At 42.4% G+C, this 27,414-nt stretch overlaps 3 protein-coding genes across 4 annotated transcripts in view; 1 reads left to right on the top strand and 2 right to left on the bottom strand.

Annotated features, from left to right (window-relative positions):
• USP45 (ubiquitin specific peptidase 45) overlaps nt 1-1,522 on the bottom strand; it is a 47,753-nt gene extending 46,231 nt beyond the window's left edge. The window contains exon 1 of the mRNA XM_088534660.1: nt 1,504-1,522. The gene's annotated coding sequence lies outside the window, so the exon portion shown is untranslated. The remainder of the gene's footprint in view (nt 1-1,503) is intronic.
• A 426-nt stretch (nt 1,523-1,948) lies between these two features.
• Nucleotides 1,949-7,864, top strand: TSTD1 (thiosulfate sulfurtransferase like domain containing 1). The gene is made up of 5 exons (XM_088534716.1): nt 1,949-2,112; nt 3,574-3,673; nt 6,030-6,279; nt 6,501-6,660; nt 7,784-7,864. The coding sequence occupies exons 1-5, from the start codon at nt 1,949-1,951 to the stop codon at nt 7,845-7,847; spliced, it is 738 nt and encodes a 245-aa protein (XP_088390842.1). The 3' UTR covers nt 7,848-7,864.
• Nucleotides 7,865-11,937: 4,073 nt separating this feature from the next.
• On the bottom strand, nt 11,938-27,204 carry CCNC (cyclin C). 2 transcript variants are annotated; one of them, XM_088534681.1, is made up of 12 exons: nt 27,111-27,204; nt 26,625-26,731; nt 23,348-23,432; nt 23,017-23,086; nt 21,463-21,514; nt 18,909-18,964; nt 17,495-17,530; nt 15,721-15,812; nt 14,879-14,946; nt 14,710-14,789; nt 14,307-14,425; nt 11,938-13,661 (listed from the first exon to the last, which is right to left on the bottom strand). In XM_088534681.1, exons 1-12 carry the CDS (start codon nt 27,140-27,142, stop codon nt 13,607-13,609), a joined length of 852 nt encoding a protein of 283 aa, XP_088390807.1. In that variant the 5' UTR covers nt 27,143-27,204; the 3' UTR covers nt 11,938-13,606. The 2 variants fall into 2 exon arrangements, with proteins under 2 accessions (XP_088390807.1, XP_088390815.1); XM_088534689.1 differs by lacking the exons at nt 23,348-23,432; nt 27,111-27,204 and having other exon boundaries at nt 12,392-13,661; nt 26,625-26,730.
• Nucleotides 27,205-27,414: the final 210 nt, after the last annotated feature.

Genomic DNA, 27,414 nt, shown 5'->3' with positions numbered 1-27,414 from the left:
CAAGATGTCATAACTGAAAATTATGGGCAAAGGATGAGGGAAATACTTATTCTGTAAAGTCTGGGAGCAGAAGGAGAATGTAAAGTAACAACAATAGAAAGAAACTGTGGCTGGAGCACACCATGTGAGACAGTACATTGAAGCCCACACAGGACAACAAGCTAAGCTGATGGAACAAAGATTACAGCATTCAGCTTAACCTGCTGTACCACTGCCTAGGGACCGAGCCGGGGCACACCACTCCAAGACGGGAAGACAATGTCAGTGTTTAACTTTCCATCCACTTTATGATATACGACGCATAACTTTCCATCTACTTTGGAGGGGTGCTGCAGCTAGCTAATTAGTAGTGGTAAAACAACCTGAAACGTCAAGGACTATGAAAAACACTAAAGCGCTTTGAAAGGCAAAGTCTGGCTGCTGAGAGGAAAAAAAAAATCAATTTTCTCCCTACATACAAACTGCCCCAGTTTGTTTTGATGACACATCTAAAGTAGAACAACTTGTCCTTGATCTACGTTTGATGTTACCAGCAAAACCCAGGAGACACTAGCTACGTATCTGTGAATCGCATGGAAATGAAACTACAGAAGAGCATTTCTTCAGCAGTTCCTGAAGCCTAACAAAATATTTACAACCGTAGTAAACGGCAAGGTAACTTTACAAAGCATCTTCTGTGACAGGCCTGGCACATGCTTGTGTCACTTGAAAAGCTAGAAACGGCTGTGGAATTAAACATTCCTTCAAACAAAAATCTGCACAATACACTTCTATGAAAAGGCTGCTTAAAGAAATTTGGGCATATTGGTAGCTAAAGACAACACACAACACTATTTGTTGGCATTGTCATCCGCTTATAAACTCCTGCAGTTTTGTTTTTGTGCATCCATGCTCAAGGTGCCCTCCTGCAAATTCCCTTGAGCCAGGTGCAGCGAAAGTAGCACCGCGTGCTAAACGCAAAGCACACGTATGGCAAAAGGCCAAGTGAAGCCGTAAAAATAAATACATAAGCGAACTCAGGGGCCAAAACCAAAACAGAAACTCAAACGCGACCAGCAGAGCTGCAGCGGCGGGGCCGGAACGGCGGGCGCCTCCGCGGCGGGCGGCCCGGCGGGACCGCGGCCTCTCCTCCCGCGCGTGGGCCCCGCCGGGCGAACGCGGCTGCGGGCGGCGAGGCGGCGGCCGCGCTGCCTCCACCGGGCGCCCCCGGCTCCCGGTTTGCACCAGAAACCACCAGCGCACAAACACACACATTATGCATGTGTGTATATATCATATATATATATAAACACGCACGTATATACAAATACGTATATAACGCACGCGCGCAAAGCCAGCTCCGGCCGGGCCCCGGCCTCCCCGCAGGCCGCGGGCCAGGCACCCCGCGGCAGGCCCGGCCCGGCCAGGCCGCGGCCGTTACGACCGTTACGGCCGTTGCGCGGCGGCGCCGCCGCCCTCCCGCCAAGCCCCCCCGCTCCCGCCCCGCGGGCGCCCCGCACTCACGGAGCGGCGGCGGCGGCGGGCGCGCAGCGACGGCGGCGGCAGGAAGCGGCGGAGGAAGCTGGGCCGCGGCCAGGGCCGCTCCGCCCGCCCCGCGCCCGCCCCCGCCGCCTCCCGCCGCGCCCGGGCCCGGCTCCCCCCCGCTCCGCTGCTCCCCGCTACGGGACAGGCCGGAAGAGGAGGACATGAAGGGGCCCCGGGATGAGGGACAGGCCGAGCTGGCGGCGTCCGGGGTGGGCTGGTGGGCTCGGGTTGGAGACTGAGCTCAGCGTGTGGCTGGACACCCGTAGGGGGATGCCAGGGGCAAAGCCAGAGTGTATCTAGGACAGGAGGCGCGTGTGAATTCAGGGGAAAGGGCTGCGTGCCTTTTGTGTAGAGATCGTGGCTTGATTTTAATGAAAGAAGATCAGGTAGAGATAAGACCTAGAGTAAAAACAGGGGAGAAAGAATGAAGTTGCTATGGGACACCCCAAAAGGAGGGGTGAAGAGCCTGGATAATCCTGGTCCCAAAGGCAACCAGACTGAAAGAACTAGAAGAGCATCCGTCCAGGAGTCGCTGGACCCACCAAAGACATATGTCAAGAGCGGTGTTGCAGGAGGTCGACAGATCACGTAAGGAAAGGAAATGTGGGTGTGTGTAAAAGGATAGTCTAACGCAAAGGGATTTTGCCCCCTAAAGCTCCTTTAGCACTGGAGAAGACAGCGGAATTTGAAAATGGCACAATACACAGGTGTAAATGTAACCTGGGAAATCAGGTGGGAAATGAAGCCACCAGGGACGAGTGTGCGAGGCTGAGCAGAGGTGGGGAGAGAATCCCAAGAGGTGCAATGAAGAGAGCTGATGAGGAAGGGTTGTCTGTGCACTGGATGTGGCCGTGCCACGAAGGCAGGCAGGCAGGCAGAAGAACTAACATGCTACTTCTGAAGAAAAGAGTTACTAGAAACTTAGATTTATTTAGGTTTGTTGGATCGATGTGATACTGCAAGGGGGACTGATGGTTGGAATATCGCTGCTTGTCTTTCTCCAGTCCCTTTCCTAGCTGGGGGGAGTTTGCGTAGCTTGGTGTCCGCTGACCCCTCACGCAGCATTTGGGAGGATGGCAAGCAGGTCATTTCTGCTTCTTCAATAAAATGAACCTGTTCTCTCTTTGTGTGTACATTGTGTGATACAATGACAAATTATAACTAGAAATTAATTTATAAAAATGCAATCTTATATGAATATGCACTTCATATGATGAGTATTCTGATGCCACAGAGCTCATACTCTGTGTCTTCATAGCCATCTGTACAGTCAATGTAATTGTGGTCATCATTTATTTTACTACAGATCAAATATACAGTAAAATATACTTCAAAAGTGAGTCCCTGAAGGATTGTGTTCTATCCATATCTTGTTGAGAATGAAAAATGTTTGAAACTTCAACTCACATATAGATACAGTACTTCAAAGAGACAATTTGCAAATGTCTGTTAAGGCCATCTGGAAGGGCTGGCAGAAGGGCAGCTAGTGAACCAGTTATACGTGCCAGGTTCAATTTGTCACACTTTACAGTACTGAGAAGTATTTTCTTCTCATATCCAGAAACAAAACTCTCATTAGCAAAGATGCAACAGCATGTTTCTCAAAATACATCTTCTATGAATGAAAAGATGCAATGTGCCTGCCTTTAGAAGACTGGTATCTCAGGTGTGTCATGTATGTATAAAGAAAGGTATGTAGTAATTGGTTTTAAACATAACAAATAGGAGGACTCTCATTTCTGTGCTTAAAACAGTAGCATCTTAACAACAAATCCTATGAGCTGGGAGACTGACAGTTGGCAAAATGAAATAATTTAAAAACTAAGAAATAAAATTGTTGACTATTGACCACAGCAAGTGCAAATGTAAGCAGAGTGCTAGAGAAGTAAAAACAGTGCAGGTTTTCTCCTTAGATATAACAGTGACACTCTTTTTAGAATTACTTTGGTTACACTGATTTCAAAATTCCTGATCTGCATTCAGCCTAGTGTTTTTTTATTACTTTTACATTAGGTGTCTTTTTTTTTCAATAATTTGACTCTTTTATAGAAATTACTTAGCTCAGATAAAGCAGCAGGGACTGGAGTTTCTGAATGAACTGAAACTGAAGGCACCAACTGAGTACTCCAACTGCGAAAAACATTTGCTGGTACTGTATGTGGTAGTGAAAAATCTGTGTACAATTTATCCGCCCCGGCTGCTCCGCTTTTAAGTACATGCAGTGAAATTCAGACCTTACTGGAATCACTGTGAACATTCCCACTGGTTTCGCCAAACACAGAGATGCTATCACAAGCTCATTAAATGTTGTAAATGTCCTTGTATTTTATCAATGTTTAGTTATAAATTAAGGCTAGAAAGTAGAGAGAGCACTGATTTTCTAAAAAATAAAATTACAGTGGGACTTCTGAGGGAGAAACAATTGATTTTCAGATCACATTTGGTATGTTTTATGGCAGGGACTAGGAATTGATCTTTTAACATTTTGAAGTAACAGCATTTTCTTTTGTAAAGACAGGTATATACATTTACTCAGAAATAAAGTAGTATGAAATAATACTGGATGAACAATAAATTGTGAAATCAGTAATGTTATATATTAAGCTGACAGAATAGATCCATCATGCCAGCAACGAAGCAAAATAAAATAATTCTTATGACTTAATCTTGCAAAGATGAACCACTGTTCATTGGCTCGGCTCAGCTTAAAGGTTAAACTACTCATCTTTATGAGTAAATTCAACATGTAATTTGAATTTAACACGACTTGCATTTAGAGTTGTTAATGAGCCTTCTGCCAGTAAGGGAAAGCTGAACCAAGATCTTAACCATGTCTCTTCTCAGGCTTTTTATATAAAAACAGACTGAAGTAGCTGCAATAGGAAGACAAACTGCTTGGGAAAAAAAAAAAAAAAACACTGTCACTGAATAAAACACACTGAACAAGCTTTCACAGTCCACCTTCACAGCAGTAGTTTCATCAGTCTGGTCTATGATCTTTGTGAAATCCTGTCAGACCTTCAACTGGTATTTGCAATATTTCCTGGAGAGCTTTTAAGATTCCAATGGCTCTTTAGTGCCTAGCTTTACATTAAATGTTTCTGTTAGGTCAAACACAGGTATTAGCTGAGGCACAGGGTGGGCCTCTGAAGTGGGTCAGCAAAAAATGTACATGGAGAAGAGGAAAAACAGTCCAAGAGGGGCCTGATCCCCCCTGTCTGAACTGTTAAGTTGGTGGAAGTTTTATGTGAGGAGTCATTGCAAAATCAGGGTGTAAACTGCATTTCTATCTACATGTAATTAGAGCATGTTTTTTTTTTTTTTTTTTTTTTCCTGCACTGGGAGGCATTCCACCCAAATCAGCTCCCTGGGATTTACATGCATAAGTTTTTGAAGCCAAAACATCCTCTGTATTCCCTTTGCTTTCCTGCATAGGGTTGTGAGATGATTAACTTTTTACTATAACTAACAAGTCCGTGATACCTTTTTTAATGAGTATTTTTAACATATAGTGACGATAAAGCTATTTATATTTTTTTTTATTTTGAGACATGACTTTCTGATACATGGTGAAACCAGAGAGTTGTGAACATTAATTCTCATTATGAACAAAGTGTTATAATCTCATGGAGCAAAACTGACCGCATAGCTAAAAGCTTTTTGGCATATCAACTCCACTTAAAGTTGTTGCTAGTAGTCCAGTTTACAGAGGATTGCAATGTAAATTAGTCTTTCTACCAATATATGAAATATTGTCCAAAATGGGTGATAAGTTTTAGCATGCTGACAGTGTGGGAACAGCAGCTCCATACAGTGAATATTCCACCTGTTGACCGGTACAGACGTTTTCAAGATCTTCAAACGTGTGGAGAGATGTCCAACCTACCCGTCCCTTTGATAGCAACGGAGAGGTTCGAATGCGGGGATGTTCCCAACGAAAATCACCAAGTTGCAGCTTTCACCTTTGCTGAAGATGAGGCTTAGCTCACTCACGCCCTGCGTCTGCTTATGCCCTGAAGAAATGTATGCTCGAGCACGGGGAAGGGCACGGCCATGGGCACGGGCAGGGGCAGAGGCGGGACAGGCCCCGGGGCGGGGGCAGCGCCGCGGCCGCGGAGGCCGGGGAGGACCGCGGGGCGGCTGCGCGGCGGCCGTCGCCATCTTTGGGCACTGCGATGCGGGGCTGGAGCTGGGGCCGGGCGGCGCGGGCCTTGCGGGTGGCGGCGGCGGGAGCTGGCGGAGAGGCGGGGGTCGGTGAGGCGGCCTGGGCTTGGCCTGGAAGGGCGGGAGCGGCGGCGGGCTTGACCTGGTGGCGGCAGCTGCGGGGTTGACCTGGTGGCGGTACCGGGGTTGACCTGGTGGCAGTACCGGGGTTGACCTGGTAGTGGTGCCGGGGTTGACCTGGTGACAGCAGCGGAGGGGTTGACCTGGTAGCGGTGCCGAGGTTGACCTGGTGGCGGCCGTGGCGGGGTTGACCTGGTGTCCCGGTTTGCGGTTGTTTTTAGCCTTGTTCCCGGGAAGAGGCTTCCCTGAGGGCAGAGGCCCGGGCTCCCTGCGTGCTCAGGGAACATGTCTCTCTTGCAGGGCCCTGGACCGTCAATGTTGTTTTCCGAAAGCTCTGTTCTGCTGTGGGGCACTGCGTTTCTTACGAAGAGCTCAAAGACTTGAAAAAAAACAATATCATCCACATAGATGTCCGAGAAAGATGGGAGATCGACAGGTTTGGAAAAATCCCAGAGTCCATCAATATACCTTGTAAGATACTCAGAAATACAATGCCTAGAAATATTTGCCTAGAAATACAATGCCTTATTTTTGTTCAGCTGTCAATTCAGTGTGACGATAACTTAGAAGAAACTTAGCTAAATAGCGTCTAGTAAGTTGCAAGACTTGGCGTTTTCCAAGGACAGTTGCCAGGGTAAACCGATCTGTGGGTGTTGAACCTTCAGGTGAGATGTCTTTTCCTTGTCTCCCAGTGAGCGAGTTAGTGGAAGCGCTGCAGATGAGCCCAGGGGACTTCAGGGAGCAGTACCATCAGAAGATGCCCACCAAGTCGGACCATGTGGTTTTCTCCTGCTTGGCAGGAGTACGGAGCAAACAGGCTCTGGATTTCGCTGTGTCCTTGGGTTTCAGCAGGTGAGTCTACAACTTCTGCCGTGAGGATGGGATTAAAGAGGTTGCTGCGAAGCAGAACTCTTCCTCATCTTCCCAGCAGCTTTTGCAGCTCCTTCATAAAATGCTACTTGCTTATTCAGCTTCATGCACACTTGTAGTGATGTTAAGGTGGCAGCTGGATGCTCGGAAAGGCGGAGATCTGCCCATTTTGGTAGAAGTACAATTTTAAATTACATTAAATAGTTTATGAAACAGTGCCTTTTGGTAAGTTGCGATTCACCTATACAGCTCATCCAAGGGAAAAAAGTAGACCTTTGCTTTCACTAAACCAGTGCATCATTTGCCAGAGATAAAATAGTGAAGGGAATAATTAAAAGACAATGAAACTGATATAATGCGGATGAAAGCAGGATTTTGTTGGCAGAATTCTTACACCCTTGACAGAAGGTGTCTCACTGACTTGAAGATTGAGAGTGAAATTTCGGCAATTGGTTGTTTGCACATGTTTTTACAGAACCACATTTCTTGAACTGGAATAATTCTGGCAATTACGGTCAAAAAATGTCAAAGACACTCTTGTTTTTATAGGCATAATATTTTAATAAGTGCAAAATATTCTTCTTCATACCTGTTTTTCCTGCTGCCTAACTGAAGGAGCCTGTGTTGTGTTGCATGGTGGGGCTTTGTTTCCTTTGTTTAGGTTTGGTTCCTCACAGGCTTATGTGAGATCTATACAGTATGTGGGTTCACAAGGAGTTAAAGATCAGTGTGTTGCTTTTATTTGATGACATAATACCATGTAAATCTCCACCGCAGTGAGTCAGTTCTCTCCTTAAGAAAAAAAAAAAGGAAAAAAAGGCAGTGGCAAACCATTTCATTGCTGAGCCTAGTACTCCTCTCTTGACGTTTAGTCTCCAGCCCTGCCTCATTTGGAGGAAATGTGCTGCAGAACGTACCTGAGAAAAGCACTTGTTTGGTATTCCTTAGACTGTGTCTGGCTCCTCAAACCTCGAAACAAGCATGTATAATTTCAGAGCATTTCTGCATGCTTCGCTTCCTGTTTTTTTCTTTTGCCATGTCCTCTTCCACAATTTTATCAAGAAGAGCCCTTCATAACACTGATGAATCTTCTGTGTGTTTTCAGAGTTCAGCACTATGCTGGTGGCTTTGAGGAATGGGCAAAGCGTGAACTTCCAGAGAAAAAGTGAAGATGACCACCCTGCCCCACGAAGGCTTCAGATGCTTTGTTTGTTGAAACCTTTCAAGATGAAAGGGGTTTAAAATTCAGAACACGTGGATTCCAGTCCCAATATACAGCCCTCTGGTTTTCTTTTGTAACTGGACATGCACCTACAAGTAGCCATGTATTTTAACTGGTGGTGTCAATCACATCTGAAGATTATGGTTTCAAGAGAGAATTTTATGTTTGTTCAACATTTACAGTGGGCTATGTTTTTCACTGTAACTAGGTGAAGAGAGCTTTAATAGTTACTGCTAACTAGGATTTTGTGTAATGTGGTTTATGTCTGCTTTAAAAAATGGTGATAAAGCTTTCTTATAAACTTATGTTTTCCTTATTGACTGTGTCGGTGGTTTGTTTAGAATAGTCTGAAGTTATTAGAATAGCCTTTGGGTAACTGTCCTAAGCATGACTTTATTATACTTCTTGTATAGTTACAGTTCTGAAACATTGTTTGTATTCCAGAGAGTGCAAGGAGATTCATGAGCTATGTGACTGCAAGACCTAAAGTCTGCTATCAGTCACAAAATACAAGAAGCTGACCTAGTGTTAGAATACTTGCCTTTTAAAATGGTGTATGGTTTCTTGTTTTTTAAAAAAAGCATATCCATATTTACACACAAATCTACTGCTGTTTACAAAATGCTATGTCGTGTAGTCAAATTTTTCTGTTCCTGTGGCAGCTCAGTGTCAAGTGGGAACTTGCCTGCTACAGACCTGTAATCATTGCAGGGTAGAAAAATTGAGGTGTCCAAGGAAGTTACTTCACTCCTCTCTTTCCTGTACATAAATTTGTATGTCTTAGGCTTTAAAAAACAAACAACCAAGCCCATCCTCACCTATGAATTTGCATAGTTATAGTTTTAAGATTTTTTAATGCTGTTAAGAATTCAGAGAAGCTAGCAAAGCTGAATTACTTTGGCCTCTAGAAAACTTGAGCACAGAAGTTCATGTTTGTGCAGTGTCTGGAAAAAGAAATAAAAATAGGGTGGTGATCAGTGGTGCAGAGTCTACTTGGAGGCCTGTAGCTAGTGGTGTCCCCCAGGGGTCAGTCCTTGGTCCAGTCCTGTTCAATTTATTCATCAATGACCTGGATGAAGGCACAGAGTGCTCCCTCAGCAAGTTTGCTGATGATACCAAACTGGGAGGAGCAGCCGATACCCCAGAGGGTTGTGCTGCCATCCAGAGGGACCTGGACAGACTGGACAACTGGGCGGTGAAAAACCTTATGAAATTCATGGCCAAGGCCAAGTGCAAGGTTCTGCACTTAAGGAGGAATAACCCCAGACACCAGTACAGGCTGGGGACTGACCTGGAGAGCAGCTCTGCGGAGAAAGACCTGGGTGTCATGGTGGACGACAAGTTGACCATGAGGCAGCAGCGTGTCCTCTGCCTGGGATCCTGGGCTGCATTAAGAAGAGCGTCTCCAGCAGGTCGAGGGAGGTGATCCTGCCCCTCTACTCAGCCCTGGTGAGGCCGCATCTGGAGTATTGTGTCCAGTTCTGGGCCCCACAGTACAAGAGGGATGTGGAGCTGCTGGAAAGAGTCCAGCGCAGGGCCACAAAGATGATCAGGGGCCTGGAACATCTGCCCTGTGAGGAGAGGCTGAGGGAGCTGGGCCTGTTCAGCCTGGAGAAGAGAAGGCTGAGAGGGGACCTGATCAGTGTCTATAAGTACCTCAAGGGAGGCAGTGAGGAGGATGGTGCTGGCCTCTTTTCAGTGGTGGCCACTGACAGAACTAGAGGTAATGGCCACAAACTGAAGCACCAAAAGTTCCACAGGAACTTAAGGAAAATTTTTTTAACAGTAAGTGACAGAGCCCTGGAACAGGCTGCCCAGAGAGGTTGTGGAGTCTCCTTCTCTGGAGATCTTCAAAACCCGCTTGGATGCAGTCCTGTGCCACGTGCTCTAGGTGACCCTGCATGTGCAGGGGGGTTGGACTTGATGACCTCTAGAGGTCCCTTCCAACCTTAAGCATTCTGTGATTCTATGGTTCCATGAACTTCCCCTATTTCTGCTCTCATTAGTACTGCTGGTGACAGGCACTTAGTTGGGATCTTTTCTGTTCCAACAGTGCCATTTGAATGGTCAGACAAAATAGAGGACCTAAGAATAGACAGCTTGGCAAGTTCAGAGAACAGACAAGACAAGGTAAGCAATATAACTAGAATCGTATTTGTTTCCCTGCTCTCATTTATTTCTGCAGCAGAGCTGCAGGCAGTGCAGCCAGCTGTGCCAGCTGGGCTGGCCTGGCCGCAGATCTTCCAGTTTTGGTTGGGTCAGTTCTCTCCTCTTTTCTAATAATTAGAGAGAACTGTGGTCAAGCCGTCCTCCTAGCGAGTAATGCTTTTTTCATCAAAGTGTCATTGTGTCTTTAGCAATCTTACTGCAAGGTCTTATTTCTAGCTCGTAAAGAAAAAAAATGTTAAATGAAGAATGAGGATGTAGGCCTAGCTTCCAAAACACTGGGGTTTAGCTGGTGAATTACTGGGAGTAAGATGAAATTAAAATGAGTGGGTGGGACCTTGTTGTCATTCTTGACTACTTGGTATTTTTTTGCTATCTTACCGTGGTTTTTTTTGTTTGTTTGTTTTCAGGCTGGATCAGGAGTAGCAACAGATGCTGTCATATGTTTTGGATTTGGCCAAATCTACAGTCTTTTAATTTTTTCCCTTTAACGTGACACAGTGTTGTGAGCATGGAATCAAAGGGGCAACTGAAGTCCTGCCAGGTCTCACCAGGAATAACAACACCTTTTGATACGGATCATTAGGATGGAGTTGTAGTCTGCAACACTGGATGCGTTTAGCCAACTGCCTGAGCAAGCGTGCCTAGCTGTATAGGCTGAATCACCAACCTTTAGCACATGGACGAGCAAAGAGCCCAGAGACTTAACAACTAGGGTAGTAGAAGTATCTAAAATTAGGTAGCCACAAAACATGAGCAACCAAGTTGTACTGGCTCACAGCAGGGTCTGTCTAGCCGGTTATTTTCTGTTTGGCAACAAGCAGTAGGAGATGTCTGAGCACGACTTCAAAGCAGGGTAAGCATGGAGTGACACGATCCCCCGCACAATCTGACCTACAGGCCTGTTTCTTCAGGCCTGAGCACGTCCTGGTGTGCTGGGATCCCTGGGAGCTTTCTTTCCTGAATCCATCCATTTGCCGTTCACTCAACACAATCCTCTTGCTGCCACATCCTCCTGGAGCAGTGAGGCTTGTGGCTTAACTCCATGGAAATATCTTTTTCCCTTTGTATGTTCTAAATTTGCCCTATATCAATTTCACTTAGTGACCCTATAGCTTCTGCTAAAAGAAGTGATGGGCAGCAGTTACCCATTCATTCTTCAGGCCACTTAAGATTTTTATAGACTTTGCTCTCCTTTCAGGGTGAAAACGTCCCCTTTTCATGTGAATGCCATTGCATACCTCTGATCACACCAAGGGCTTTTTGTGATCTGTAATCGCTTTGAGATGAGGTTGTGATAGGAACTTAGTAACTTAATGGAATAAAACATCATCTTAACATACATTTTCTGACAATCAATTGTGGATTTGATCTCAACTGTTAAGCACCTGAAGTAGGGATATACCTTTAAAAAGCAATTTAAACCATACTCCTAAAACTACTGAACAGCTTTGCTGGCTTCATTCTGTAATCTAACAGCTTCCCGTTTACATCTTTCTTTTTCTATTTCTCATCACTAAATCCCATTCCTCTGACCTCAATTCACTGGTTTTGCCTGTTTACTCTGTAATTGGAGATGGAAATGTGATTTTTTCCAGTACAGAAATCCTACAGATACCTCTGCTTACTCTCAAGAAGTGCTGGGTGTTTTAGCTGGGGTCTAGGCTCTACAGCTGTGAAGTAAAGTCTGCAAAGACTTCACAGCTGTAAGAAACCCTTTCTTTTTTTCTTTTTGTTTTTCTCTAATCGGAATAATGTAAAATCACTAACTTAAAAAACCCATCTTTGTTAACTAGCATGTGATAGCTGTAAGAAGACTGATGTTTAATTAAAGAACGGTTTGTGTTTATGAACTACACAGATCAGGTGGGTCAGTTTGCGTTAATTTATTCCTATTTGCCAACTCCACATTACAAATAATGCATTTTAGACTTTAAGAAACAAAGATAAATAGCCAAATTTCACTTTGTTAATCAAGTGTTTATAAGGATACGGATGAAATTCCAACAGAAACAGTAAAGGCCAAAACACACACATTTTCTATCTCATCATAAAGTGGTTTGGGCTCATCATCTAATGTTTTACAAAAATAACTTGAACGGTAAGAAATGCAAATAACCTAACTGACTGCATACAAACACACACATCTTGGTTACATTTCACTGAATGGCCAGCCAATGAGAGGCTTGTCTGCAGGAACAGAGTATGTTTTTTCAAGTTGTCAGGTTTTTCTTTTTAACCAAAAGCACCATTGAGCAATTTACCTCTATTTTAATCTAGTGAACCATGTTGTTTTATTAAAGAAGAAATTGGACAACCACATTGCTGCACTTTATTTTATTGTTCAGCTTTTGTACTTGGTAAGTCAACTTTCTCATTCAAAGTTGTACAGAAATTGTTTAGGAACAAAATTATCTAAAAATCAGCAAGTCTGACCTAGGTCAATTCCTGCCTTTACTGGGAGATCTGCCTGAGTAAGGAACACAGGATATGGCCTTCTCTTTGAAGGAATCTCATTTTCTCCAGCATATAGTTAACCAAGGAATCCCATTTCAGTTATTCTAAACAGTTGCTCTGAGGATCGTTGTTAAAGTTAGCCAGTATAAAGCTCACTGATCCTCATAAATAACCTCTCTAATGAACCACACAAATCCACACTAACAGTGAAGGCAGACTAACAGTGTATATATCTTTTGTACAAAAAAAAAAAAAAATCCACAATGAAAATAGCACTCGTATCCAGATTTGAATTTGATCAGTTACTTGTAGAGTACTCCGATGTACCACACAGCACAGGTACCTGCAAGTAAATCAGTGTGTTGGGTTGTTTTTTAGTTCCTAACACTTGAAATGATGAAGAAAACTGCAGAAACACTATACATATTGCACTTCTCTGGTAAGCTGGACTACTAGGCTTCATGGTAAAAATATCCAAGTACATCTACAGAGTAAAACAGCATTTCTCTAATCCAAAAGGGAACTGAGTTTCTTTCCTGCAGTTTCGATCAAAACAATACTCTTTGTGGACTCTTCTAGGTTTGATCCTGAAGAATTCCTGTTTTACCTGTTACAGTATCCACAGTTATTAAAAAAAAATATGTAATGAATAGATTTAACAGACAGTGCACTATCTTCCTTCAGTCACAAACAAAATGAAGACAACACAGGTCATCAACATAATTATACTTAGGCTTCAGGTTACTGTTGCTTTTAAAAAAAAGTTCGCTCTAATGGCAAGCTACAACTTTCTCAAAGCAAACAAAACCCGTTTGTTTTGAGTGGATAGTGTTAATCTTTTGCAGCTTGGTTTATGTTTGATTCCTTACACTGAGAAATCTTAGTACATTTACTCCAGCTTCAAGGAAAATGATGCAGTTTTAAAGAAAAAGCTTTCAAAATGCTTGACAGAAACAAGCTATTTATTCTTCAAGTTCTTTGTCAAAGATGGTAACTAAAATCTTCTGTCCATTCCATGAACACAGGAAAGATCCCCAGATGTCTTGATCCAAAGTGGTCCGTAAAGAAATTCTTTGGAATGTCCTAAGATTGGCTGTAACTAGAGTTCTGGCTACCATTTGGACCCTGTTCTCCTTCACTGTTTGGAGGAAAAAAATCCACATGTCATTGAACAGGAGTATAACATTACATGTCATTTTAACAAAAAAATAAAAATATGGTTTTCTGAAAGTAATAAGTGCCTTTTCAGGGAAAATATATCAACACACACATGAATATATTAATAAATTTTGTGCAGTTTCATTAAAAAAACCACAATTGTTATTCTGTACATACATAAGGAGCATCAGTGTATTTGAATAATAATTTCAATCTATCCCATGCAACTTCATGGGGAATTTACTTCCGAAGGCAGCGTTTCAAAGGTGACCCTACACAGGCAGGTGCCCAGGCACCTGCACGTGCAGATGTTTAACCCCGTAGGCAGGAGTGAGGCCGGGCAGGCACCGCTGCCGCCCCACAGCTCTTCATGTTCACTGAGCTGCACTGGGAGCACCTTCCTTGCAGGGACACTAATGCCCCCCAGAACCTACAGCTCCTCTTTCTCCCTGGCTCCCGAGCAGCCAGGCTGGCTGTTTATAATAGAAAGGTCTGCACTGTGAATAATCACTATAATAATCACAATATTGCACTTCCAAGTAACTATTTACGCCTCTACTCATGCTTAAGATAGCAGTCCAGTTTTTCTGTGTGAAAGGCATATTAACTGACAGAGGTACAATACCTGTTTGGAGGTGGTTTTGGTTTAGGCATTTTGCTAAGAATAGTAGCCATCTCTTTCCTTTCATCAAAGTTCTTCCACTGCTCGTACAGCTTCAGAATAACCCTGATTATTTCTAAAATCTAAATAGCAAAAAAGAAAAAATATATATATATATATATATATATAAGGTCAGAGGCAGCACTGATTTTGATTTATCACAGTCAGTTTAAGTGTGCAATTATCTAAACATGCCTTCAACTAAATTAAGAAGTAGAATTTTGATCTTATAACAGAGTCAGTTCACATTTAATCTGGCTTGGCAATCAACCACTTCTATAATTAGGTTTTTTTTTTTTTTTTTTCATCTAATCATGACTTCTGCTCACTCCATAACAAGTTGGGGGAGAAGAAAAAAAGGAAGTACCTTTTCCATATCAACAGACAGCTCAGCAAACCACTGCCTTGCATCCTTCTGCTGGACAACACAGGCCACATGTAGGCAAGCTGCAAAGACACCACGACATGAGCACTGAACCAAGACGCGCTCCTGAGACATTCTGAGTATCAGAGAAATCCAATCTGCTGTTACTTACCTAGAGCTATCATGAAAGGAGGGTACAGCAGACAAAGATCAGTTCTGTATGTGTCATTCACTATTCTCCTGTGCAAAAAGAGCTTAGAAGTATTACCCTGTTCACCTTTAGCCTTCATGACTTCAAAAACTGCTGCTAGTTCATAAACATTTTGTGAATTTCCCGACCAGCAGAAACAGCAGAGTTCCAAGGGTAAAATTAGCACAGCTGAGATCTCTATTCTTGTCTAAAATTTCCTAAAGCTTTTATTTTCCTTGTTGTCAGAACACAAATTTGAAATACTTTATACAGCATCATAAATGTCATTCTGCAGAGGGTGTCGACATCCACCATAAAAAAAAAAAAAAGAAAAAAAAAAAGAAAAAAGAAAAACCCCTGAGAAGCAGGTTAGGACAAACAAATTTTATTGTCCATCTGCACGTGAGAAACCGCTTAAGTATTTAAAAGTTCTCCTAACTCAGCTAAACAAACCAAAAGTAGATACTGTTTCTAGCTGCTCTAACAAGATAGCACAGAAAAGTAACATTTACAGATTTTGTTGTTGTTTGTTTCCTTTTTTTTTCCCCCCTATTACTCTCAGTCACTATTCAGGAGCACAGAAAACTGTGCTATTAAAGATAGTCTAGAATTAAAAATTGTCCCACTTCAAAATAAAATCACTAAAGATTTAAAGATAAACATTTCAAGCCACAGACAAATACCTGCATAAGTTAATTAGGGCACCCTTTGTATTCTAATATGCTTTATAAGTTTGCTTTTACGTAAACACTTCTGAAGCCTAACTGTTCAACACTTGCTTTCCTGCTGAGAAGAGGCACTGTTATTAATCTCGTCTTCATTACCATGCAAGAGGTAGCAGCATGTCTTCTTGGCCCATATCTTGCACATACTGGAGCAAAGGTCTATAAGGATGATACACTATCAAACAGCAGTCCTAGGAAAGATGTCAACAGGATAAAAGTCAGCTCACAATGCAGAATGTGCTGTCAGTTCACATCAAAAACAATTTAAAAATCAGCGACTGATTTTTTTTTAAGTAGCATTATGACACCTAGCTCTGCTCTAATGAGGGCAGTGCTCTCTCCAGACTACCACTCCAGAGCATGGTTGCCAGTCTGTCCCTGTCCTTTCCCTTAGAGACAGGGAGCCACATCTGCAGCACACTGAACCCTCATTTGCTTACAAACCCGTAATTCCCACTTGGAAATACAAAATGCTGCCAGAAAACAGTCTGTCACTAAATACCATACATGGAAAGCATGCTGACATAATTGACACTGGTTTGGAAAGAAAAAAAAAAAAAAAAAGAAAAAAGAAATGTCTTCACTGCTCTGAAATTCTGGCCCAGGTTGCTGTGTACAATGAGGAATAACCCTCTCACTGAAAACAACCAAGTGTATGGATACAATAAGGGGAAAGCTGCATTAGTTTACATATGCTAGACACTGAAGTGAAACACAGTTATAGAAAATACACTTTTTAAACTTACTTTTCCAGGACACCATGATCTCCAAAAGGTGAGTTGTTAACTAGGTTCCTCAAAATAAAGCTCTGAAATACCCAGCTCAAAAGCTGCTGCCATGTGTAGCAGGGGTATCAAAGACTAAATACAGCACTTAAAAAGGGGTTGCAAACACTTTAGGCATTCGGGTATACCCTAGTTAGGAATCAGGGTTCAAACTCCTCACCACTTCTCACTACCACATATCCCTCCTCACTTTTTGCCTCTGTCACCAGACTCTTCCCTGTTTTATTCTCCCTTTTGGGGCACTTTAGCAGGACATCCTGGTAGAGTCAGCTTGGTGCCTAATACATCCAAGTCCAACCAACATGCAGAAACTAGGTACAACTTTATCTAAACTGCTTGATAATCCTGGGCAAGCTGCATATTTTCAACTTCTCTAGAAAACACGGCAAGAGACCGTGACCCTCGTAGAAAAACACTTGTGGTTTCTTTCTTTAAAAATTCTTGGAAAGAAAAGCATTGTGCTGTGCCCCTTTCATATAACAGCCCAGTAGTTACAGCACTGTCTCAGAAAGCAGGAAGCTCTAAATTCACTTTCTTTCTTAGAGGATTCAAAACCACCTTCACTTCTTAGAAGGCTGCTCTAATTACCAGGTTATATACTAGTCTGGAGACACCCATGCCCTCTCCAGAGAAGCTGGAAGGGGATTCAGCAGGATGACAACTCCGTGCTCCTGCCTGGCACACACCTGGCCATTCCGCTGGGGAAACAGGCACACCAACACCCTACTCCCTGTTTCAGGACCTATATGCAAGTACCTCTTATTTAAGAAACACAAGTCGTCCTACAAAGAGGACTTATGCTTCACCCTTCCCAGCAGAGCTCTACCAACTGGAATACAGAGATGTCCACACAATCCTGCTGCCCCCCCAGTCCTGCAATCTGCATTTTTACTGTAGAGATGCAACAGAGTTAAGAATTCCCCCACTCAGTCTAGACAGCAGCTCGGCAACTAGGGCATTCTACTGAACACATAAATGTTAAGACTTGTAGGGACAGTATTCTAAAATCACAAATTCAAAATACTCTTAACACATCAAAAGTAAACTAACACAGCAGTTAAAAAAAATAATAAAAGATAAACACCTACCATTAATTCTAAGAGATAGAATTCACATTCTAGTATCTGCAAAGAAATAAAAATACAATTAAGGAGTAGCATGTTTCAGAGAGCAGAAAGAATTAACTGACATCCAACTTAACACCACAAATACACAAGATTTTTTCTTCAGCACCTACATTTCCAACACTTCTAGATGAATTTCATATACAGCTACAAAACACACAAAAACCCAACGCTATTCCTTGCCTTACTACACTATAACTTAACTCGAGTCATAATAACAATGTGTTTAAGTGTTTTGAATCAAAGTTACTATGAAAGTATTTCAATGCCTGGCAACAAGAAAACTGTTCCCAGCCTGTAACAGCAAGAGAGAAGTCATTATGTAGCAACAGAGCCTCTTGAGCATACTGCTAACAGACCAAACGGCCTTTTAATGTACTCTCAGCTTCAATTTCATATGAAACATTATGCAGCAATTAGAACAGCACTCCTCAGTCAAGACAGTGACTGATATACTAGTAATATTAAGGAAAATACTGGACTGATTGTGCTTTACTACACTAGAGAAAAGTGGTACTCTACAATATGCTTCTGCCTGCTTTTATCTGTAAAACAGCAATTTAGTTTTATTGCAAGGACTTAAACACTCTGTAATCTATCATCTGCCTTTGTTGATTAGCTGAAAACCAAAATCACAAAGAAAGTAGCATCACGGTCAGGCTAAAAAGTGAGCTGCACTTAACTTTCAACTACTAGAGCTTAAGTCAAAACTAGTTTTAAGAAAAAAAATGTACCAATTTTTTTAATGCTGTGACTGGGAATGCCTTGAAAACACTGGGAAATCTCTAAATTTGAAATGAAGACTGTAAAAAAAAATTCTGTAGAGGGCATGAGATACTACAGTCAAAAATAAAACTGTTTTCCTTAAGTCAACTGTTCCAGCATGCACGGTTAGAAACATCCCAGGCACAGGGGTTATTTATCTTCCCTGAAGGAATGTAGTTGTAAATAAAAACATTTTTAAAGGCTGTATCTTTCTTTATCACCATAATGCATAAAATAGCTATTTCAGTCACTCATTGTTGAATTTCTCTTTCTAGCACTCCTTTCAACAATTTAAGGAAAGGAAGTTATATAATTTTATTACTTTCCAAAGATAAATTTTCCCAATAATCTATCTCAAATTAATTATGCAAACTTGCTCTACCAGTAAGGAAATATTTCTGTCACAGAATTTAACAAAAAAGGGCTAGCACTTCCACTGTCAGAGTAATATTCTTTTTGCCATATTTGGCTCCAAAACAGGCACGTATGTTCCTATTCCGATACGCAAATAAGTTAAAAACAGTCAGAATATGTCAGACATACAATTTCCTGCTAACAAACATTTGTCTTTTAATTTATTTGATCAAGATATATTTTTGAACAGCATACTTACATGATTCATCCTATAAGGAAACTCCTTCGGAAAGGCATAAGAAAACCTAGTTTTCACTACAATAAAGAGAAATCATTATGTTAAAATATTTAACTAATGAAATTACTTCTCTTTTCTGTTATTTTGTCTGTATAGAACCATTTACATCCATTTGGCAGAGCACAGTTGCTTGTAGCACATAAAATATTTGTGTTAGAAAGAGAAAAGTTAAGTCAGCTGCATAAGATTTGAGATCCCGAAAGGTGAAAAAAAAAAAGAAAAAAAAAAAAAGACACCCGAAATCCAAACTGTTACAGGTTCTCAGCCAATCACTAGTCTGCTGCTTTGGACACCATTAAATATTCCAGTTAACTACTAGCCACATGGACACCTAACTTCCTACAAGTAGCATTCGGAGAGCTACCTACTTACTTCACTCCAAGTCTAGTGGATCACTTCCACATGGGATTGTTTTAGAAAGATTTTTAGGGCTGGATCCATTAAAACACGCAAAATTTCAAGTTGTGTAATGAAGTCTCAGAAAAGCCAGAATGGGAAGAAGGGATGTCGGACAGAGAGGTCTTGTATGTTCAGGATGTTCATTCTTCCAACATTCATGCAGAATATGCAAAAAACAGACTCGAATTCAAAGCAAGAAGTCAATACACTACACACAGACCTTTTGAGGGTGTTTATCTCCATGAGTTTTCTCATACAAAAGCACCTACTTTGGCATAAGACTTAATTTAATAAGCTGTTACCTTCACGAGAACATGCAAGTGCACGTTTCCTGAGGTTCCTAGCTTTTCATGATCCCTGCTTTAGGTACTTAATTCTCCTCTTGCCTTCTACAATTAGAATAGGTAATTGGGGTTAAAGATGATACTAAATGGCAAAAATAGCCATCTGATATAGAATGCTGAGCAACAAAATTACAAAGAGGATACCCTTGAGAATGTGGGTCTGAGAACTCGAAACTTAAAAAATATTTTAAAATCTGCTTAAATCTCAGTCCTCTAAGGAAAGCAGATAACATTTAACAACTGGGAAGTAGACGGTACTCCATGTATTAACATCAGACAGTAAATTATGAATCGATTCCACATCCAGACTATCAGTATGTGATTCACTTTGATGAGGAAGACAGCACCAGTCCTCTGGACTAAAGATTTCAACATTTAGACCTTAAAGGAATTTTTCACCTATGGTAAACTTGGCTAGAAATTTTGCCTTAGGACAAAAACAGACAAGTCTTTTGAACTGACTAGTACCATGCCAATCTTCCCCTTTGACAATTTCCTTTTGTCTCACCTCTTTTTTTTAAAAAAAAAAAAAACTTTTCCATGAAGGTTTTCAAAAAAACGGTATAAGTCAAAGAAGTAACTTTGGTAATGGAAGAGCACGTAGAATAAAGGTTGTATAAGCACTAGTGGAAAGCATTTTGCCCCCACTTCCACAAAATGCAGAGCACTCAACAGAGCAGATGAGGATTGTAGGTCTGAAGGAAGTCCCATGGGCAAAGGCCTCCACGGGAGTCTGAGACACAGGACTTTCAGGAATAGCAGAGCTCAACTGTAAGAGCCTAAGCTAAATCAACTGCTCCTGATCTACCAAAATCCATCTACCTCTCTCACAGAGGCATCAAAGCTGCCACACAGATCTGTGCTTTGAGATGCTCCCGCAGTAAAAATAGCAACTCTGCTGCTAAATGCAGTACTGGTCTTGGTCAGGCTGGCACCGCAGATGCGTTTCAGCTCCTGGTGGCGGAATTGTCGTAAGGCCAGCGCTGGGGAGTGATCCACACATGGAGGCTACAGATGCAGCCAGTCACCTGTCCCCTCGACCTCTGCAAGGGATTCTGGAAGCACTGACCTACATTTTGAAGAGCACAGGGAGGAGCTGCCTAGTGAGAGCAGCTGGACCTTCTAGGTCAAATTACAGCATTCAGTTAAGGAGCCATCACTTTACGGGTCTGGATAGATGCGCTGCGAGTCACGGGAACCAGGAAATATAAGGCAGATGGGAAAGATCAAGAATGAAATAACTATGACAAGACTGAATTGTGCCTTTTAACTCTATTTGGGAAGAACATGTAAGTTAAAAATGTATATTTAGAAATAAACATTGTGTGCAAAGACTGATTTTCTGATGGAAGAAAAAAAGGATTAAAAAAATAGGCCATATGAAGCCTACCAAAAATTCTGAAGATGGATATTTCCATGAAAATGGACCTGCTATAAAACAGACGAATAGAATTCTAAGTGTCCAATTCTATCTTGGAGCAGTTCTGAGATCAACTTACTACTTAAAATTGCTTCTAAAGGACAATACTTTAATTTTAGTATTTAGTTTTTAATTATGCTTAGCATAAGCTCCTACCACACTCACATAAAACTAAGGAAGAACCCTTCTGTTTTAAATATGGAAACAGAACTTATTTATGCTAACCGGCTTAAATTACTTATTAACAGTTAATGTGAAAAAAAAGCCATTCGCAACCTGATAAAAAGCTACTTTTTAATCTCCCTATAGCAAGACACCCAAATCTTGCACAACAAAGTTTGCTAATACTTACATACAGAAGTAGCAGCAGAAATCAACCTTGTATTTGAAACAACACCAAATTCCTGAAGAAAAAGAATGGTAAATGAGGTGAACCATCTGCAATGTCATTTATTCACACAATTACAGTATTAAGATTAAAAAAATAATAAGTAAACTAGACTTCTTACGCATTATTTCTTTTTTCCCACCCTTCTTTTTCTTTCAAGTAAACAGAGTAAATTAAGTGGTTATAGGTAAATAGAAAGATTTTTTCATCTATTAGTTACTTAGTTGTTTGAATTATAAGAAATAGAAAACTTTAAAATGTGCCAAAGACATAATACCTGAAGTTCAGTTGGCTCACAGCCTACATAGAACAGACAAGAGGACTTCAAGAAAGTAAGTTTTAACCCACTTGGAGAGAAAACTGTCTTTAGCAACTTGTCATTAACTACTTTCTTTTTTTTTTTTTTTTTTCCCCTCTCTCTCTAGGCTTCCATAAAGCTTTAGCTTCTCTGCTGAGGCAGTGAGCAAGCCAAAAATGGCTATGTAAAATATATTTTAAAAAAAAAACAATTTCAGAGAAGTCCACAGCAGAAATGTTACTACTACAAATTACCCCCACAGCTGTGGAAGCCTTAGTGTAAGAAAGGCTGCACTGACTCCTAGCATTTGTGCTATTACATATGGTCATATGGTAAATCTGTAAACCCATGTCTGCCCTTTCCAACAAGCTTCATTAACAGGCTGGTAGGAAATACTCTCCCCTCTGTTCTGTCTCCTTCCTCTCTCCCCAACACTGGAAGGTGCTACAGTATTTGCACAGACCACAGCATCGCCTGCAAACACTGGCTCGTTTGGACTGCTTCTATCCCACAAAAGATATTTGGGATCCTCCTGTAACACTCACTGGAGCTGACATACCACAAACATGCTAACCTGATATCCGCTCATTATGCGGACACTTCTCAAACAGCCAGAAAACTTGTTCCACTGCAGAGGACTAAGAGCAGTGCCCAGCTTGGCCACACTCAAAGCGGACTCTAAGGGTGAAGGGTCTGCTCACTGCTACCCCTAAGGGGTCAGTTCCTTATTGCCAGCTCCCAAAGACAGCACAGGAGCCTGCTGCTTACTGCAGGGAATGAAAGCATGACAAACCCTGAGATCCTTTGCTATGCAAAAGGGGAAAAGGAAATTAGGAATAAAACTTCGGCTTTAAGTTTGAGCAAACATACATAAGGAAAAACACACCAGAAAGGAGATACTTTAACAAAAACTGCACAAATTAATATACGCTATGCAAATATGCGAACACTTTTACAGTGAAATAGCCATTTAATTTTTTTTTTCCAATTTTCAGAGGCCCTTCAGGATTAGTAATTTAGAGAAAACTGTGAAAGATCAGGTACTAAGCAACATGTCTGAAGGCCTTTCCTGCCTCCTTTTTTAAATTATTATAGAAACCCATGGAAAGAGGTTTCAACCCCCAAAGCATGAAGAACCACAAAAATTTGAGAAGGCCTAAATGTTTTCTCTCTCTCATACACCACAAAAATTTACATTAGAAAATTGTAATACTTCATACCTCTACTTTGGATGCCAAAAACACACACGTAGGAGCCATTAATACTGGATCTATACTTTTTAGGGAATATCTGAAATGTTATAACAAAATTATAATGTGTTGTTTCATACACGCAGAAAGATTAATCTATTAAGAGCACCACACTTCCTTTTGAAAAAAGCAAAGCTTAAGTTAACTTTACCAGCATAAAAGCTTTACACCATCCAAAAAAAAAAAAACCCAAAAGTGTCTTTTTTTGTTGTTTTTTAATACAGAACTGCATTTTAAAAGGGCTATCAAAGTGTGCCTAACAAATGTTTTATTCTTGTACCATCATAGTAAACAGTCCTACCTGGCATAGAATCTCTTGAAGTAGACTGTTGCAGTGGCAATAACTTGTTGTCTTAATTTAAGGTGTTCACCTAAAGCCTGGATAACTTGAGAAAAACGAACAAAAGCTTGAGTTGAGTTTTTGAAGACAGTTTGATAACAAATAGCACAGGATCTCAAAACGTGGGTGCTGCTCAGGATCCCAGGAGCAGCTGTACAGCCAGCACTCCAGTTCCTCCCCTCGGGCGAGAGAGCCCCTTGCTGCAAAGCTACAGAGCTGAGAGGGGAAGAGGAGGAACTGAGGAACTGCACCCTGGAGCTCAGGGTCTCCTCTGAAGAGGTGAGGGAAGGGAAAGGAAGGGGGTTTCACTGCATACAGAGCGAGTGTGCCCGTCAACGAGGTGATGACACCGGGCCCAGAAGGGTTGAGCTCGGGTAATTCCTTCTACAGCAAAACAAATGCAGATAGTTAAAACATAAGTCGGTGGCTTCTCAGTGCCATGCAAAGTGGATATTGCCTCTGAATGACTGAAACTGCCAACACAAACACAGCCATTGAATCTGGCAGAGGCAGCAGGTGTTGAAGAACTGACATATTTAGTCCAGGGAGAGGGGGTGGGAGACCAGAGGATGGAGTCAGCTGCTCCAGCAAAGGGCTCCTCTGCCACTTGGCCAGGAAACCACCCCGGTGTCATCTGCGCAGGTAGCTCCTGTTGGGCCTCCCAGGCAAAGGAAAGGTGCCAAGCAAATCAGGTGCACCAAGCTGGGACTAAGAGCAGGGCAGCATGTAGAGAATGACGGAGTGAAACATAAGGTCGCTACTTGTTCGTGGGTTTTGCTTTGTTTTTGTTTTTGTTTTTTTTCCCTCCCTGTACTGCCTCATGTCTGCTATTCTGAGCTACATTTGATTCCTCCTTTTTTCCCCCCCCTCTACACAAACGTCTAAAAAGCTGATTCAACATATACTCAAGTATACATTTTTGAAATGTACAGCAAGATCAGGACAGTGATTGTTGACGGAAAAAGCAAACAGTTCTGTTATCAGTCATTGCAAAGTCTCTATGCAAAGACTATTAAGGATGCAGTTTTCTACCCAAGCTACTCTCCACCGGCTCTTGGGAACAAAGTACCTCTCGCTGCTACTTTTGATGACACCTCAGCATAAAAGAAGAGCAAATATCAAGAGTCTACATCACAGTAAAAGGGATGAAATGTGGGGAAAAAAAAAAAAAAAAAACCCTTCCTCCCCCTAGTCTACAGGGGAAAAAAAAAAAAAAAAGATTTGTCCCTATGTTAACTCAACGAGACTTTAAATCCCTTCCCTGGCCACACTGCTCTTCTCCTAGGAAGGAAGGACGGTCACCGAATGGAGACCAGGGTGCAGTGACCCTCGGGCTACCAGGAACACTGCTGGAAAGGACGTTAGGTCAGCTCGATCTCCAGACAAACACTGAAATATTACTCAGTGTGTCTTGGGAAGCTTAAAAGGATCTTTCCCTTTGACTTGACCAGAGGGCTACAAAGCTGTCTTACTGTTAAGGCATCACAAACATCCAAGCATTAAGCCAAGCAAAATTCTCCAAATAGGTTTCTCATTCCCATGGGATTTTCAGGAACGATTAGGCCATCTGCTGCCAGACAGAAATCCAGTAAGGTTTAGGGGAAAAAATGGACAAGGGGTCTGGAGAGACTTAATGAAATGGAAGCTTGTACATGCTGAGAAAAAAAAAATCCAACACTTGTAATTAATTTTTGAAGAATTTTAAAATAAACTGTTGGATTATTTATTCCCTTATATCTACAAAAATAGATTTTTTAAAAAACAACATCGCTTTAAATTTAAATGTTTTTAGAAGTCTGTAACACAAATATCATAGCTTATGCACTAAACCAAAAAGGGAAATCAATTAATCTGCTTTTCAGCCAAAATCTCTACTAAAAACTGTGATCCGAAGGGAAAAGTCAACACGAATTTCCTTCTTGAACTACTTGAGATGACAGTTTTCCTCCTCTACATTTTAACAGCATAAGCAGTTGCATACAGCCAAACAACCAGCAACCACTTTCAAATGGGGATGAAACAGGAAGCTGCTTTCGTCCAGATAATTTTCTACTGAAAAGCAACATAAAATATCACTTTAGAAGTATCAGCATGCCACTTTCTTTATCATGAAGAAGTTTCAGGACTCAAATGAGAAAACAAACCACTGGTTGCTTAATGTTCTGGTGCTGTACAGGAGCTACCACAGGCCTATCAGCAGTGATCACATTTGCAGCATACTCACTCACAACAGAAGAGTCAAGCTAAAGGAGAGGCTGGGGTAAGTATTTTCCTGTTATAATCCCAGCACCAATATAAGAACTTTCAGTGGCCCTCGGAAAAAACACTGAACATTTCTGCCTCAACTATGTTTGAGGACCAGTTAGATACCTTCCCCTGCCCCCTCCAAAAGGTGTTCTGTACTTTAAAAGATTGCCATGAAAAATATTTAAATAACTGTCTGCAAACAGATTTCTACTTGGCTTTTTTTTTTTAAACCCTAGAAAGTTTTTTTTTTTTAATGCTGAATAATATAAGTGCCTGTGGAGTCCGTTTCCCTCCAGTGATACCACTCGTGCAGCCAAACGGCCTCCAGGATCTAGTCTCGGGTAGCTGCACAGCCCGAGAAGCCCCCAACTCTCTAGGAGAACAGGCTGCTGGTGGCACTCGGTCCCATCTGAAGCACCGGGCAATCCGGGAGCCACCCAGCACGGAGTTAATTAACTAACATGGCATTAACTGGTCATGAGGACACAGGCTGAGGGGCAGGTTTCGAAGAGTGTAACTGAACACAACCGTTTGCACAAGCTGGCACAACAGGTTTGCTCTTTGCTAGCACTTCATAGAGTAGCTAAAGCCAAGAGGAACAATAGCTACTACAGCTAAGAGCTCACCAAAAACTTCTACTGTTTAGCACCGACTCTTCAGTCGGCTAGTTTAGTAGTTTCTGATGGCTTCCCCTCCTTCTATTTTTTTCTAAGAATTCATTGTAAATAAAGAAAAAAAAATCTACTATTTGTCCTCTCAAATATTAGAAAAATAAATCTGATTCATCTATAAATTATCCTAAAAATCTGTCAAAACAACTGATCCAAATGACAATGTCATTGACACTCCAGCTCTTTGTTAAAATACATTAGGAAAATGGATGCAATACACTAGTGAAAACATTGCATTCTCTAAGGAATTGGAACTCATGTCTAGACATGGCAAACACAACACAGACTACACAGCTGAACTGAGGATAAAAGAGTTTTACCATTCGTAAAAAATATCTGTAGCTTCCAATATTCTTCTTCAGAAAGAAATTTCAAGTCTTTTTGGCGCTCCTTCAGCAGATCTTGCTTATCCAAAATCCATTGTAAACTGGAAAGAGGGAGAAGAGGTTTGGTTACTCTTTACGAGCACACTGCCAAGCATCTCCTGTGCGAGCGGGCCACAGCTCAGACCCGAAGGGCCGGCGGCCTCCAAGGAAACCGCGCGCATCCTTCCCAAGCAAATATCCACCGGGATCCTCCCAACTCGGAGCCCTGGAGAGTCTCCAACCCCACCGCCCCACACACACACCCGACAAGGGAGCGAGGCGCCCCCGTCTCTGGCGCCAGGCCCGGGACCCCGCAGCGCGGCGGCTCCGGCGCGTCCCGCGGGGCAGCGCCGGGACGGGCGGCCCCGGCCCCAAGCCCGGCCCCGGCGGGACGAGCAAGGCCGTCCCGGCGCAGCCTCCCGCCGGCGCCGCGGCACCCACTAGTGCGAGCTCTGCCAGAAGTTGCCGGCCATGAGGAGCAGAGCGGAGCGGGGACTCCCAGGGCCCCGCCGAGCGCCGCCCCAGCCCGGCCCGGCCCGTCCCGTCCCGCCGCCTCCGCCGCGCCGGCAGCAGGAAGGAGGCGCCGCCGCCTCCCCGCCGGCCGGCAACACGCGCCACAGGCAACGCGTTCCCCCCGCGCGCGCGTTCCGCCCGAGCCGCGCGCGCGTCCCACGGATTTTTTTTGTTGGATTCGTTCATTTAGCGCGGAAAAATCCTGCCTGTTCTGCGGGCCGCGGGGAGACCG

The sequence above is a fragment of the Tinamus guttatus genome, unplaced genomic scaffold (genome assembly GCF_059628265.1).
Source record: "Tinamus guttatus ecotype Peru unplaced genomic scaffold, ASM5962826v1 Tinamus_guttatus_pri_ptg000036l, whole genome shotgun sequence".
Lineage (NCBI taxonomy): Eukaryota > Metazoa > Chordata > Aves > Tinamiformes > Tinamidae > Tinamus > Tinamus guttatus.
This window is presented reverse-complemented; position numbering and strand designations above follow the sequence as displayed.

What these genes read in the sequence shown, in the direction of transcription:
- CCNC (XM_088534681.1), bottom strand. Translation starts at nt 27,142, where the DNA reads ATGGCCGGCAACTTCTGGCAGAGCTCGCACTA. An exon ending in TTCCTTATAGGATGAATCAT is followed by an intron (nt 17,531 to 18,908) that starts GTAAGTATGCTG and finishes ATTTCTTTGCAG; the next exon opens with ATACTAGAATGTGAATTCTA. An exon ending in ATGCTGCTACCTCTTGCATG is followed by an intron (nt 14,947 to 15,720) that starts GTAATGAAGACG and finishes CTTTTTGCACAG; the next exon opens with GAGAATAGTGAATGACACAT.
- TSTD1 (XM_088534716.1), top strand. Translation starts at nt 1,949, where the DNA reads ATGAAGTTGCTATGGGACACCCCAAAAGGAGGGGTGAAGAGCCTGGAT. An exon ending in ACTGCGAAAAACATTTGCTG is followed by an intron (nt 3,674 to 6,029) that starts GTACTGTATGTG and finishes GGTTGTTTTTAG; the next exon opens with CCTTGTTCCCGGGAAGAGGC. An exon ending in GTGTCCTTGGGTTTCAGCAG is followed by an intron (nt 6,661 to 7,783) that starts GTGAGTCTACAA and finishes GTGTGTTTTCAG; the next exon opens with AGTTCAGCACTATGCTGGTG.